This window comes from Condylura cristata, unplaced genomic scaffold, assembly GCF_000260355.1.
Source record: "Condylura cristata isolate star-nosed mole 26May11 unplaced genomic scaffold, ConCri1.0 scaffold00016, whole genome shotgun sequence".
NCBI lineage: Eukaryota > Metazoa > Chordata > Mammalia > Eulipotyphla > Talpidae > Condylura > Condylura cristata.
In genome coordinates, this window is record NW_004567117.1 from 18,869,593 (window position 1) to 18,886,215 (window position 16,623).

At 38.2% G+C, this 16,623-nt stretch overlaps 1 protein-coding gene across 1 annotated transcript in view; it reads right to left on the reverse strand.

The window, feature by feature from the left end:
- B4GALT6 (UDP-Gal:betaGlcNAc beta 1,4- galactosyltransferase, polypeptide 6) overlaps positions 1-16,623 on the reverse strand; it is a 51,081-nt gene that overhangs the window by 20,473 nt on the left and 13,985 nt on the right. Inside the window, exons 2-3 of the mRNA XM_004683812.2 lie at positions 9,901-10,017; positions 5,879-5,992 (exon numbers count right to left, since the gene is read on the reverse strand). Coding sequence (XP_004683869.1) covers positions 5,879-5,992; positions 9,901-10,017 — 231 coding nt within the window. The remainder of the gene's footprint in view (positions 1-5,878; positions 5,993-9,900; positions 10,018-16,623) is intronic.

Here is a 16,623-nt window from a genome sequence, read left to right on the forward strand (position 1 = left end):
AATTGTGCTCATACTTGTCCTCATTAATTTTCCACATGTCATATTCAAAACCTTGCCACAATTCCTCCTCCCACCTGCTTTACATGAGGTATGTGACAACTGGGAGGGACTCTCTGTCCTTGGAACCCTCCCCTGCTGGTCTCAGGGACACAGTTGGAATCCTCTCAGCTCCTGATTTCCCTCCCACCTACTACGCTTTGCCTCTCTAAGAGCTGATGTTTTTCCAGAGCCATGCTTCCTTATGATCTCAACTTCCCCTCATCTCCTGCCTATACCTCTGGTGAAATTCAGACTTCAAATTAATTCTCCTGAGCTTTAAACAAAACTCATCACTGAATTGACTAGCTTTCCTCACTCTCCAAATGTGATGTTTTCCTCACATCTGGCCAACAGCATCCCTGTAGTTCTCTTTGGTACCTCCTCTACTCCATAAGTGCTTCTCATTTCCCCTGGAATTGAGCACAAGTGCATCATTGGTCTTCAAGATTCCAGCATTTCCCCATTCTATTCATTTTCGACTTCTCATCAGAATAACCTTTCTGAACTACCATCCTAGTCATGTGATACATTCCCTTAGGTTTTTGGGGGTTTTTTTGTTTTTGTTTTTGTTTTTGTTTTACCCTTTCTTCCACCTAGAACCTTTGAAAACCATAATGTACCTTTCCCTTAGAGAGACACCTAACAACCTTCTGCATATAAGCTCAAGGACTCTCTCCATATAAACCCCACATAGAAAGTCATGGAGGCCATAATCCTTAGTCTTTGGTTCATCCTTTATATAAGCCCTTTCTTTACCTCCTAGTCTAGCTTCATTTCCCACATACTGCACTGCACACTCACCCAGTCACAGTAAACCACTCTCTGTTTCTAGGTGATAGAGCTTGTCATGGTCTGACAGTTCCCCTCAACTACTACTGCACTATTTTGCAAGACCCAGTTCCAATGACCCTCCCCTCTATTCTGCTCTTTCCTTCCAGGATAAATTGCTGTCTCCCTTTTATCACATAATTACCCTTTCACAGTAGGTAGCAAACTCTGCTACCTTTCTCTGAGTGTGTTACAGGTTCTACTGAATGTACAGCCACTGTTCAAAACTGATTATGCTAAAAAAATAAAGACTTCCATCTTTCTTTTTTAAAATACATATATATGCAAGATGGTTTGTTGCATTAAGCATTATTTTGAGCTTTTCTAAAGTTTATTTGCTTATCTTTCCCTCTTTGCTGATTTTCATTTGAATCCATCCCAAAGTCGTTGAAGCTTTTGTTAATTTCATAAGGTTATTAATTATAGAAACTACCAGAAACAAAGCTATGAAACTTTTAAACACAAAGAAAACTATTCTGCAAACAGTAAAGACAATATGTATAAAAGTTACTACTCTATTTGCATAAGAATTAAAAGGCAGGGGAACTCTTATAGCTAAATTTATCTTCATTTTAATGCAAAGTACACAATTGACATTTTCCATTCTCACCTCCCCCAGAAAAATCAAAACATCTATTATAAGCCCTTGCAACTTTTTTACCTCTGGATAAAGTGAAATTTCTATTTTACTGTGTTAACAAGGAGAGTCTCACCTATATTTAATATAGCAGAAAGTAGATTTGTCTCCAAAAAAATCAATAAATACTAAAAGTAACAGACATTTTCATTCATAGTGTATGAGTAATACAAATTAAAATTTATCTTACTGTAATTGATTATATAATATTCATGAATTCCAACTGGACAGGTTCAAACTTTATGGAAATCCAGGGTCAGTAATCCCATAAATACACTAGAGAAAAAATCTTTTTTAAGTTACAGTTAGATAATAAAACACACCAAATTTAAACTTCATGCTATAAAAAAATTTTAAAAAGCAAATTTAAACTTCACTTTTGGCGATTATAGGAAAGTTAAGCAACATTCAAATTTGAATGGTTTTCACCTAAATAGATCTTATTCATACAAACTTTTAACTATTATCTGGGGAGACAGTATATTCAATTATTTTGTGTGATATAACAATATTTTACTTAGGTATTTTACTATGTTAGTCTCTACCATCAATTGGGGCAAGGAGTCCTGCTAATTTTTTTTTTAAGATTTGATTTATTTATTCATACAGAACTGGGGTACAGGCCGGAGGTACAGGGGCAGTGAGAGGATTCACCAGAGACAGTGGGGAAGCAGAACAGGCTGACTGATGATGTACACTGCTGAGGGAAGCACAGGACAGGTCAGGAGAGGTCTGACGCGCCATGTGGATCTCCTCCGGGGCAGGCGGGGATCGAACTGATGCGGAAGTGGCTTTAGCTTCTTAGTGCTGTGCTTTAACCCACTGTGCAACCAGAGAGAGCCACCTGCTAATTTTTTAAAAATTAAGGATGCCTAGCTAAGTATAAGTGTCCTTACCTCCACACATCTCTCCCAGACTTCTTATTCCCTTGATCACTATAAAGTCTGACTCCATCAGTTAAAGAAGGGCAGAGGAGAAACTGTACAGAGCAACCCAGATGTGAAATGGGTTGATCCTTACCAGTGTTTAAAAGAAGCTTATTAATAAGGAGGCTCAACTACAGGTACACACAAAAAGGCTAATTAAGGGTTTGTTTACAAAAAAAAAAAAAAAAAAGAGGGTATATTAAGAAAGGAATGACTTAGGGAGAAAGAGAAAAATAAATTGGTAGGTTGGTAGATGCACCTTACCAGTTCCACAGAGCTGGGACCCCAGTATCAAACTGAAAACCAGCAAAAATACAACCCACATGCCTGGTTATACACCAAACCTGGCTGCTTAACTCCACCCTCCGTGCCCAGCAACCCTCCCTTCAGTGGTGATGACATTATGGGATTTGTAATCCTTGGTGTTTTGGATCTCTATGGTCTGGGGTGGGGGTGGGTCCATAAAACCTGTGTTTTTAGAGTTCATTCAGGACATCCTTTCCCCCCAGCAGTTACATGAAAACAATGTTTAACAAGTTTCAAGCACAGTGCTTCATTTATCCCCACAACACTCTGAGGCTGATATTCCAATCCCAAATCTTACAGACATGTAAACTGAGACTCCACTCTGCAGAGGCCACAAAACCAGTAAAGGGGCGCTCATGGCCGACTCATGCAAGGGCCTCTCGACTGATGCAAGGGCCTCTCAACTCAGCAAGGGCCTCTCGGTGAAGCAGGTTATGCTGGTTATAACTACGGGCCCTTTCTAAGGGGTTAACTGTCTGTGGCCATATTTTCTAACAAATAATCCTCACCCTGGTCACAGTAACTGAACGAGGAATTGGTCAGGATCCAACACTGCAGCCCAGAGGAAGACTTCTGCATTTAGCCAACCCAGTGAAATCCTCCCTTGTAGAAAAATGCAAGATTCTGAGGGAAGCTGAAAGATGAAGCAGTAACAGCAAGACTCTCAGTGAAAATGGATGAGTAACAGTCATGACACAATCCCTCAAGCACCAGGACAGCAGTATCAAGGAGTGATGGAACTGGAGAAGAGGCCTGGCAGACAGATGCTTTTAAACAGAGTTAATTAGTACCCATCAAGGACTAATTAAGAAAATGGCAACTAAAAGAAGACCAGAAGGATTTCCGGAAACTACAAATCCTTGAATATGCAAATTATGAAAATGAAATTATTGTAATCAATATTTCAACAGCCTTATTATTCAGTGGTTTCAGTACTACATAGACAAAAGTATTCATAAAAGCCTGCAATAACAAAGTAATGACAACCATGAAAACCACAGCTTTATTCTCTATTATGGAACAGCAAGGCAACAGCAAAAGTAGAATCAATTGAGATTTTTTTTTTGGGGGGGGCAACAATTACCAGGTCCCACGTCAATTAATGAAATCAGAAACTTGGGGGTTGAGCCCAAGAAGTATATATTTCCCTAAGTTTTTGCGACCAGAAAAACTAGTCTAGGATCATCAAAATCAGTGCTACCAAGAATCCTGTTAGAAACAGGATCCCTACTTCTGAGCTACCCAATCTAAAACTCTAAGAGTGGGGTCCAGCCACCATGTGATTCAGATTTACCCTAAAGGTTGAGAATCATGGCTTTAAGTATTAAAAGCTGAATCTTCTTTTAATTATAGATATGTTGAATCTGCCAATAACAAACTGAAAAAAAATAAATCCTATAAACACAAAGTCTACTTTCTTTTAAACATCATGAAGACATAAAAGAACATTCTAAGATACCGAGGCTACCAGAAATAAGTAAAAATAGGACCGTGGTGACACAATGGGTAAAGACATAGCACTGCAAGCTGGCCGCAGCCACTTCAGTGTACATTAGATCCCTGGTCCCTGGAGGTGATCCACATGGCGTGGCAGACCTCTTCTGTGTCACCCACTGCCCCCTCAGCAGTGTACTTTGTCAATCTGCCTGTCCTGATTCTGGTAAAGCCTCTCACCACCCCTGTATCTCTGGCTTGTACCCCAATTCTGTATGAATAAATAAATCTTTTCAAAAAAGAAAGAAGCAATTCAAAAAGATATTTAAATTATTAATTATATAAAAATTAAAGACACAATTTATATGTACAAAGAATGTTTAAAACTAGGTGGAGGGATGAAAACAAAGAAAAAGCTGCCAAAATAATATTGATGGGCTTCTGAGTAATTATAGTGTTTCAAAAAAAGATAATGTATGATCTTCATAATTTTGAAAGAAAAATGTTTCAAATATAGTACCTTTCCCCCTATACCTCATATTATAAATGAAAGTTAAGTTGCAAAATTATTGGAAGGAAATAAGAGTACTAGTATGACTTTAGAGTAAGGAATGCTTTCTTAAGACAAAAAAAGGAGAAACTTTAAATAAAGTGATGATGACTATGCTTGAAAACATGATAATTTTAAACTTCTGTAAAATAAAAGGTACTATAAATCAAAGGAAAAGACAAACCAGAGATCATGAAAATATGACAAAGCATAGAGAAACAACAGTCACTGCTGATGTATCTACATAAAACTTCTACTCATCAGTACAAAACCCTAATTAACCAACAAGGAGCTGATAAAGCACATGACTAAGTGACTCACAGGACAGAACATGCAAAACCACTCATAAGCACGTGAAAAGCTGTTCCAACCCACTGTGAATGAAGAAAGTGAAAAGTGAAACAATGAGATTTTTTATTTGTAAAAACAGCAATCTGTAAAAAAAAAAAAAAAGAAGTCAGAAGTTGCTGACATCAAAGAAGTACATTAGTACATTCATGCTTTTCTACTGGGGCACTAGCTGGCACAGCTGTTTCTGCGCTCCCGCAACCAGCCAGCCTCACCAGCACTTCCACTTCCAGCTACGAATCCTCAGCACATACACACCATGCACAGGGAAATCTCTACTGTGTTGTTCGTTACAGCACTACTTTGCAATAGCAAAAAAAGTGGAAACAACCTAAATTTCCACCAGCAGGGAAAAAGGCAAGTAAACTGTATTTACTTACATACATTTATTCAAAAATGTATTACATATCACCATCAAGGAAAAGAAACAGATTGTGTATCAACAAAGATTGTTCTCAAGAAAATAAAGTTACAGCATGAAATTTAATTTTAAGAGCACTATTAGAATGTCTTAAAGCTTTTGAAATATAATTTTCTTACTAGCCATCTACGTTAAAAAAAAACTTTTAAGAAAACATATCAAACTAACAGAGGTTATTTTTGCATAAGTTTTTCGATTTTTCAAATCCTGTCTCTCCTCCAAAAAATGCTTTGCCAAAAAAAAAAATCGAAAAACATCAATCAGCATGCTGTATAATGTGAACATCAACACCAACAGTATTGATCCAAGTCTGTTATGCTCAAATCACGTGATTTATTATTTTATTATAATACAAGCAAATGGTTAAATCAAAATTAGATGACACTTACTCATGTAAGGCAGTTTTTCTGGGCAGGGGAGGTATGGTGAATAAGTGAAGTTTTCTGGAAGATACGTTGTTGTTTGAATGAGATAATCACTTGAATTATTGCCTTCAGGATAATCTTGGAGAAAGAGAAAAAAGTTACAACCAAAACTTGCCTTTTGCTTTGTTCCTAGTATGAAATATGTCACTGACATTGTGAGAAGCCTACACTACAAAATTTACAGATGCACTTAAAAGCAATTATCTGTGAAGACCTAGGCAAAGCAAAATGCAGCTTCCATGGTCATTCTCTCATTCACCCCTCACCACTGCCAGATGGACCCCTCAGCATGATTTCCCAAAGGAACCCCTGCACAAGTCTGGAGTGGGCCAGCGTGATCGACGTATGCACACAAAGCAGGACCACCTGTGACCCTATGAGAACACCTGCTCCCAGCCCTACCCTGGTAGAGCCAGCTCGAAGGAAGAGTGTGCATGTCCAGCAGGGAATCCAAACAGCCAAGGATGCTTTGAATGGACACACAGCCACAGCACACTGTCTCCTGCATCCACAGAGCAGAGGGGTGAGGGTGACATTTCCTCACCACCCTACACTTAAGAAACTGAGATTTACCCAGTGCACTTACTTTTGTAACACAGCCCCTTCTAAATCTTTACAACAATGGAATACAGTCCCTGGGAGCCCTAGGGCTTAATAGATTAGGTCCATTATCTTCACATTCAGCACGTCCTCCAGTATAGAGGGCACAAGTTTAATGCCAAAGTCAAATGTTGAGTTCAAATCCCCACTCCCATACACAGGCATAACATAGTTTCTCCTTTGGAATGAACTCAGCTGTCATTTTCAGGTTTCAAAAGATATGTGCACAAAGGGCTTAGAGTAACCTCGGAACCAAAGGCATATTCAATCATTTCAGCTATGAGTGACTGATTTAAACATGCCTATGTGACCTAGCGTAGGACAGCCAGATTTGTAGGACTTTTGAACTTAGAAGCAAAGAGATCACATTTCAGTCCATTTTTGGAACAAACTTTTGAAGTACAAATCTTGGGACCATGACCTGCCAGTTTCCTATGTGACAGGAGGCCAGTGCAAGAACATGAGACCAAATACAGCAAAGAGATAAGGAAACCGCTATTAAATGGATTTCTGTCTCCTAGAGCACAAACCATGCTTCCACAGAAAATGAAGCTCTAATAGACACTTTAGGTAAATGTGAAGATACTCTTCCAATCTTCAGTAAACTGTTCCTATGACAGAAATATTCCTATCTGAGCTAGTCTGAAAGAGAAGAAAGAGAACAGGTATGTTATTTAAAAGAGAGGCTTGCTGACAGTAACTAGCAAGCAAAAGACTTTAAGCCAGAGTCATATCCTTATTGAAATGTAAAAGCTAAACACTCTCACCAAAGAAAAATGACAGACACCAGAAAACTGAACATGAAATGAGGAAAGTCAAAGAAAACTAAACATGTTCATTCCCTGCATACCTCTGGTAACCTAAACATTCATCCTTAAAACAGAGTTGACAGGGATGCAGCTGGCAGTCAGAATGACATTTCAGAGCAGCAACTCACCCTCCTCCAGACCCATCTGCAGGAAGAAGCTCTGCATAGGCCACTAAGCAGAGGTTTATGAGGATTTAGTACCATAGAGAAGGTCCAATTCCAAAGGACTGCAGAAATCCAGGCATGAACTTAACAAGGCATCAGTAAAGCTCAAAACCCAACATGATAAACAGGGACTAATAATGGTACAACTTCTAAGACATCCATCTATGATGAAGCAGGAAAGTCTCAGGGAAAAAATCTACTCCCTACCCGCCACCCTCATCCTACTGCAAATCCTCTCTTCAAAGGAGCCGTAGAAGGTACTTATCAAGGAAAATCTTCCTGTAAAGGGAGCAGGGAAAAAAGATGGGGGATTCATTGATAGTTTTTGTATGCCCAGGGACAGGGAAAAACACAGAAACTTCTCTAGTAGTGTATATTCTTTACTTTTTCAATATATATCTGAAAGATTTAAAGATGTTAAACAGAAGTATAGGAAGGTCCAAAAAAGTTCTGATTATTTCCTTGATAGTTTCAAATCTATATATTTGAATATATATAAAACCTAAAAAAAAATCCTTTTTTGGGAATTTCTGCTATGTTAGCTAAGCAACTACTTTATACTGTACATTTATATGAATTGGGAATAGAAGATAGGTTAGGAATCCACTGCCTTTATGAGTTCCAAAGGCTGGTTTCCTTATATTCATAAAGTCAATACTAACATTCTTATGCAAGACTCAAATAATTTCTTAATGTTATACAGTTAACCTTAAAGAAGAGCACTGTCTTAGTCTTCATAATTTATGGATTCTTATTAGTGCTCAGAACACTTCCATTATGATTCTGTTTATCCACATTCAATTCACAGAACTTTTAATGGTAATTTCCCTGGGGGACACAAGAGGACTGATAAACTGATAAAACAATAAAATTCTTTATCAATAAGTTTTTTTAAACCACATAAAAAACTTACAAGAAATGCAATAGCAGTATAATCACTTCCTTTAAGTGCAAAGTTTTAGAGCTAAACATATTTGTGGCCACATCATAATGAGTGCAAGGATTTCAATTCATTGCCAAACCTACTGAAATGTCTTTGCACTCCTAGAGAACTGTGTCCACTGGTACTTAGTTCATCCCAAAGTATATGATATTCACTGCCCCCCCCCACTCTGCCAAGAGCCTGAATACCTCTCTTAATTGAAATCAAATTGTCTTTCTTTTCTAGAATCTAACAGAGTACCTACAACATAGTACAAACTTGCTGGGACTGTGAACTGCAGAGTATAATATAGAACTCCCAATGGTCAGTAAAAAAATCTATTTAACCAATAAAGAAAAAGGCGCATGACTGAGTGAATCACCCAGTGGGCAATAATATAGCCAACAATGATCCAAGCTTTTGAAGACTATAATAAGTTAACCCTACAAAATCATTATCCTATAAAGGTAGTTAGCTTCATCTTGCATAACGACCATTTTCAAAATTAAGAGCAGTTTCTAAAGGTTGTGCAGGTAGACACACTGGAGACTAACCCACCACAACTGCTGAAAATGTAGACATTATTTCATCTAATGAATGGATGAAAACAGTGAGTTCTGGGGCCCAGCTTCTTCCTTCCTTCGAAAGCCACACCCATAGAAAAGAGACAGAATGAACACTGCTGGGCAGGTCCCCCTATTCAGCTTCCCACTCAAGGGAAAAGAAGAGGACCTAAGGAGACTTTTCAAGAACTTTGCTTTTTCTGCAATGGGGAAGCTTAAAACTGTAACAGAATCTAAATGACAGCTCTAGTTTCTTTACCACTGCTTTGCCAGGTCTGGCAGCATCTGAAGCCCCAGACCATGCAGCCATCAGATAATTAAACTGGGTTATTTCTAACAAACCTACCATCATTATTTCATTAGTTCGGTCTATTACCTGGATTTTAATCTCCTGTGATTCTAATAAAGATCTTCTTCCAGATAATGTTTTAAAAATCACTTATTTCCAGTTTTATATAATTTATCTACTAATCCTTTCAAAGGTCTTAAAATTACTAAGAAACTTATATAATTTAAAACAAGAAAACAAACTCAAGTATTCCTTCAACAGTTGGGAAAACATCTGAGAAATATGAATGGGCATAAAGAAAGATGGCAGAATGGCTAATACAAATTATTCCCCTTAGTTAATTCCTCTTAAATATATTAGGTGACTTTAAAAGTTATAAATTGCCTTTTGTACTTTTTGTTTGCAACTTAATGTATCTTTGCACAGAATTCCAATCACATTTTTGATTACCTTTTTATTTACCCTCAAATATGTGACCTCTATGTGGAGAATCTCTCAGTACAATTAGCAGATAATACTCTCATCTTTAGTACGGAGTTACTCGAAAGTAAACCAGGGCTTGAGAGATACGTTAACTGCTTTCTGAAAAGAAGCATATGAAATAAAAGCAAAGCAAGATTAAGCAGGAAGAAGCCTTACCTGTACCATTCAGTGTAGTGTTTTTATTTGTGTACAGCCTGATCATATGTCCTATTGTTTTCACATTTTCTCTCAACATTATGCCTCGAGCTTGTACCATAAAGAGGTATGTGTTGGCTATAAAAGAAGAAAAAGCAAAACAGAAAATGTGATGACTCGGTAAGAAATTTTTAATATAAAAGAATATTCAACATTGAAGAATTGAATAAACCCAAACTGATTCACATCCAAAAGGCAAACAGAAAAATATGATTATGTCTCACTGTCAAAAACTTATAAAAACAAACCACTTTTTCAAAACAATAAAAATGAAAAAATTAGGGGGCCGTCCTAGTGGCACAGAGGTTAAGGTCTCAGTGCTATCTAGCTACTGCCACTCACTAAGGCATGAGTTTGAACGGCAGCCATGGAGCTGACCCACATAGCACAGCAGACCCCTCCTGTCTTACCTACCGCTCCCCTCAGCAGAGTATTTCAGTAGATCTATCTGTTCTGCTCCCTACTCTGTCTCTGGTGAATCCACCCCCAACACCTCTAGCCTGCACCCAGTTCTCATATGCATAAATAAATAAAATTAAATCTTTGAAAAAAATTAAGTAGTAACATCTATCTATCAAATGGAATGGGCCTAAATGAACAAAGTGAAACATCACAATGAACTCCACAAGACAATGAAATATAGTAAAGCTTTTTTGCAATTCCTAAGCATTCAATCATATAGTTATAAAATTTAATTGCTCTAAATCTATATTCTCTGCCACCAAACCTCCACAAAGGCAAGGATACCTTACTGAATATAATCACCAAATATCTAGTATTGACATGGATCTTGCCTAGTATCCTACCAGTCCTCAAGATTTTGGGGAGAGGGAGATAGAGGAATAAAGGGGTAGGACAAAGGGTAACCTACAATCAGAATTATTTCAACTTTTATCGTCCTTTTCAACCATAAACCTACCTATCATGATTGTAAAAGCATCAAAATCAAAATCAATGTGCATTTTCTAAATGACCAGCTTAATTTTTTGTGCTAAGTCCTTTAGAAAATAGTGACAAATTTCTTTCTTTGGAGAAACTGGTAAATTATGATAGATTACAAAAATCTCTGCCTTTGATACACCCCAACTTTTCAGAGGCAGAGAAGTCAACTCAAAAAATCCTTTCTGGGTCCTGATTCTTCTAGCTCCGCACAAATTTACAACAGCTCGTTGGATCTGTTTCCTCATCTAAAAAACTATTATACTAGATGATCTTTAAGGTGCCTTCTAACTTCTCCAAACATAATGCAAAAAATCACAAACACCATTCAGACAAGAGCTGGGGAGGTTCATTACATCAAAAATCAAGAAACTACAAATCTGAGTTAATGTCTCAATTTTAAAATAAAGTATGAGAGCACATCAATGACATTTGAAAAACAAATGCTGAATAAAAAAGTTGAAAATGTCAATTTCCTGGACCCTGTTACAGCATGAATATGGTATAGAGAGATGGGTAAAATATTTGCTACCTGCTTCCCACCTTTTACTTAATTTGAACTTGCTCAGAGCATGAAAGAGTAGAAACTAAATAAAAGTAGAAGAGAAGCAGAGTAAAATAATCTTTCTTTTATTTTCCATAAAAGTGCAGAGAAGTCCAGGTTTCACATAACCTTTGCCTCCATCATTCTTAGGGCATGTCTACAACCTCTCTAGAAAGCAACCCTATGATCAGATTTAACTTGTTTAGGCTTGAACTTATTATACCAGGTTACAAATACCACAGGTTTTTATTATGTGCTTGCTCTAGAGTGACTTTAAAAGAAAAAAAGAAGTGTGAAAAATCATAAGAAAATAGCCAATGAGAAATGTAGAAAAATATAACAAGAGCAAGTTAACAGCAACTCCACATTAAACCAAGGTCTAAAACTCAACTGGAATGATTCAAGAGGAAATAACAATCAAATAGACTACAAAGGCCAATTGACTTACAGCTTGGATCAGTCAATTCTAGTTACATATAAAATTTATTGTCAATGATAATAATATGACATCTGTTCTGGACCAAACTGTAAAAAGATTTGTCGGGCCCTCCCCAGTGGCACAGCGGGTAAATGCAGCACTAAAAAGCTAAAACCACTTCCGCATGAGTTCAATCCCCAGCCTTGGAAGTGACCCACATGGCACGACAGACCTCTCCTGACCCGCCCACTGCTCCCCTCAGCAGTGTACTTCGTCAGTCAGCCTATTCTACTCCTCACTCTGTCTCTGGTGAATCCTCTCACCGCCCCTGCCACCTCTGGCAGTTCTGTAAGCATAAATAAATAAATCTTTAAAAAAAAAAAAATTTGTCATAGAGCAGCTGGACTAATTAAAGGGTTAAGTCAAGTTTAAAATCTGGGAAACAATAACAGCTAAGCAAGGTATGCTAAAACCATGTATGCATTGTTGTGAATCCTATTTTATTAATTTTTTAAAACTATGCAACTTTTCCACTTTTTTATAACAGTTTATTTTTACATCATTTTGTACTTTTTTTCCATCTCAATTGTAATCCCCATGGGTTTCCCATCACCAAGTCACCCGTGTGCCATCGCCATAATCCCATGCACTTCCCTCCCCACCCCCCCGTTTTTGATCCCATCCCCACTCCACCCCCACAAAATGTCTCTGGTATATGGCTGTTCATTATTCTTGTTATTTTCTCGCCTGGTCCATTATACTCCTGCTATAAGTGAAACCATCCGGTATTTTCCTTTTTCTTTCTGGCTTATCTCACTAAGCATGATCTTTTCCAGCTCCATCCAAGTTGCTGCAAAAGACATGTGTTTCTCTTTTTTGGTTGCTGAGTAATATTCCATTGTATATATGTACCACATCTTTTTAATCCAGTCATCTACTTTTGGGCATTTGGGCTGCTTCCATGTTTTTCCAGTTGTAAATAAAGCAGCAATAAACATGGGGGTACAGGCATCTTTTTCAATCAGTGTTTTTGTGTCTTTTGGGTAGATTGCAACTTTTATACTTATAATGAATACACCTACTCATACAAAAAGTTGGCTTCCAACCAAATCAGATTTAAGTAGCAAGGAAAGATCTGGGATAGAAAAAGAATAATCAAAGTAATTTTTTTAAAAAAAAACTTTAAAAATCAAGTAACAAAACTTAAAAATTATTACTGACACCTGTGAAAAAAATTAACCATTTGCCAGAAGAAAATAATAATTAGATGGAGAAAAATAAAATAAAGCTCTGATGCAACCTCTCCAAATGGAAAAGCTATTAGTTTATTTTAAATCATTTACAGTTAATTGAGTTACATTCCTTAAGTTAATAGTCCTCCTGGGCTTAATCCCTAAAGATCAAAACCCATTAGGGGATGAAGCTGTGTTTAAAGGACAGTTGTTAACAGGAAGAAAGTGACCAGTCCATGTGTGTTCCTGGGACACTGAACCAGCACAACGTCAGTTCCTTTGTCTAACAACTTCTGAACATTTACCTGCACATAAAGAAAAATGTGCTGCTTATTACTGTTAGTATGGAATGGAATGTTTTACTGGCAAGTCAATAAGTTAGAGAAAATCCCTGTCCAAAATGTCTATGCTAAATTTAAGAAACTACATTTCAGCAAACAAACAGTAAATCTTTCTCAGCAGAGCCTGTAGTCTCAAGACAATTCAGAGATAGGTTAAAGCCTACCCCTGCTCAATTAAAATCATGCCAGATTTCTTCTCATTTAATCAATTTGCTATTTGCCTCTGCAATGTGAGCATAAATTTAATGTATTTACCAATTCTACTGGGGGTGGGGGTGGGGGAAGGGAGGGTGCAGGTGAGAAAACCACAATTTTAAAATAAACTCTTCCAAAAAATCAAATGTGAAGTAGTTTCTAGGCATCTTGAGTTTATGAAGAAATTTATGAATTTACCTTGCTAACTGAATAAAATTAAAGAATGCACTTGCTATAAAGCTGTGTCTCCTCACTCCTTTCATCATCCAGCTTAGTAACCTAAACATGCTAGACTCAGGATTCTGACGGCCTGCAATGATCTAGAAAGATCTCCTGGGCTCCAAAGGACTCAAAGACAACATTCTGACATCCTTGTTCTCAAAAACATTGCTTCAACCACCAGGTCCTTTACTTACAAAAGAAGAGTCAAGAAAAGAACTGATTTCGAGAGGGCGATAATGTTGGTTAGTCACCCTGCAGCAAAATTATAAATCTAAGACTGGAGCTGAAAAAAAGGACTAGAAATGCAATCTGGGGAGACATTCACAGAAGAGTGAAATTACCACAGAAAAAAACTATCCAGAAAAGAGATAAGAAGGTGAAGTTCAGGGGCATAGGACAGGCGCCAAATAGGGAGCACTAAGATAAAACAGTCCCACACAAATTAATTTGAGATTGAACACAGTAAAGAAATTAATGGAGTAAAAGGCGCTGTCCAATGTTGTCAGCTCAGAATAAATACTAAAAAAACAAAAACCTTAAAAAAAAAAATACAGAGGGCTCTCCCTGGTGGCTCAACGGGTTAAAGCACCGCATTATGAAGCTCTCCAAAGGCACTGTAGCAGTTCACAGTTTGATCCCCTACCAGGGAGCTGACCTACATGGCGCAGCAGACCTCTTCTGACAGCACCTGCTGCTCCCCTCAGTGTGTATTTCAGTACATCTGCTTGTTCTACTCCCCACTGACTCTGGTGAATCCTCTCACCTACCATACCTCTGGCCTGTACCCCAGTTCTATAAGCATAAATAAATAAATCTTAAAAAAAAAAGTGTCTGCTTTTTGTCAGGCATCCTTAGGAAAGTTTTATATACACTTACTTAATCTTTACACCCAGCCTTAAAAGATGGTTACTAGTATTATTCCTGTTTTACAGGTAAAGAAATTGGCACAGAGTTAAGTAACCTGCTTAAAGTTACACAGTATTTAGCAGATGGTGGAGCTAGAAACGCAAACTCAAGAGTCCAATATTAGCAATTTAGTCCATTACCACCAAGCCATTTAGCCTCTTACTACCCATGAGGTCTTCAAGAGAGCAGTTTCAGGAGAGCAGTGGAAGAAAGGGAAGGATTAAGAACGGAGTGACAAAGTGAAAGTGGTGATGTTTCGAAAAAGGTAAGTGACAGCAAGGTCAATGGAAATTGCTTTGAACAGGAGGGAGCTGAGCACCACTGTGGCCTGAGTGGAGGAGGGAAGAGTACATTTAAATGTAAAGTTTTTTTTTATTATTTTTAAAGATTTATTTATTTATTTGTGCATACAGAACTGGGGTACAGGCTAGAGGTGCAGGGGCGGTGAGAGAATTCACCAGAGACAGAATAGGGAGCAGAACAGGCAGATCGACGAAGTACACTGCTGAGGGGAGCAGAGGGCGGGTCAGGAGAGGTCTGCCACACCATGTGGGTCACTCCGGGGCAGGCGGGGATGGAACTCATGTGGAAGTGGCTTTAGCCTCTTAGTGTAGTGCTTTAACCTGCTGCGCCACCAGGGAGTTTTGAGAGAAAAGGAAGGAGGGAAAAGAACATTTCCATTGAGGAGAGTATAAGCAGAAGTTCTGGGGCACACAGCCAGCAGAGGTGCAGAGCATATCCAGGGAGGAATAATCCAATTTGAATGGTCTGAATATTCCATTCAATCTACACTAGAATGGAAAATAAATTGTAAAGGTTGAAGGAGATGGGTGAAGTGAAAAAAAAAAAAAAACAAGGATAAGAGAAAGTCCCAGAGGTCACCCTGAAAATGAGAAGTCACAAGTTTAATAACGGTAAGAAAGTGCTAGAAATAGATGGTTAGGGGAGGAAAAAAAAAAAAGGATATTTACACCTAAAAAAAAAAAAAAAAAAAAGTAGACGGTTAGGATGAATGTGGCCTGGAGAGGTACAATGGAGAGCAGAGCACAGCTCTAAGGACATCCTAAGGATGGCCACACAGCAAGGACCACACTTTCTGGGGCACAAAGCGGGAATAATAGATGGAGCAAGAACATTCTGAATTTCACACAAACTGCCAACAGCATCCAGGACACAGAATGTGGCAAGCAGATATTTCTAAAGAGAAGGAAATGAGTTTACATCTAGTGAGAACCTACACCTGTCAGGCACTGAACTAACTACTAACATAAATATGTGTAAATATACAGATATATAATTGTGCTTAATTCTTATAACCACTTGTAGTGGAATGAATGTGGAACTCGCTAAGAGGTGTGTGCGCATTCTAATTCCCTGGATGTGGAATTTTATCTTATGTGGAATTTTATCTTATGCGGATATAATGAAGAATCAGAAGAGGCGATCATCCTGGCTTATCTGGGTGATTCCTAAATCCTACAACAAGTGCTCATAGAGGAGAAACAGTATACGGGTATTTTGCCCACCATCACATTCATGCACCCAAACACACACACACAAGAAAGCAATGTGAAGATAAGAGATAGACAGCAGCGATGTGATGACAGGCATAGGAAGCCAAGGGTTGCCAGCGGGCACCTGTTAAGTGGAAGAAACAAGGAAGGGATGTCCTCCAGGGTGTCATAAGGAGTATGGCTCTACCCATACCTTGATTTCACACTTCAGGCTTCCAGAAGTATCAGAAGTTACATGTGTAAAAATTTAAAAATCGGCCCTCCCTGGTGGCGCAGCTGGTTAAAGCGCAGCACAAAGAAGCTTGAGCTACTTCCGCATGAGTTCGACTCCCGCCTGCCCCCGAGGTGACCACATGGTGCAGCAGACCTCTCC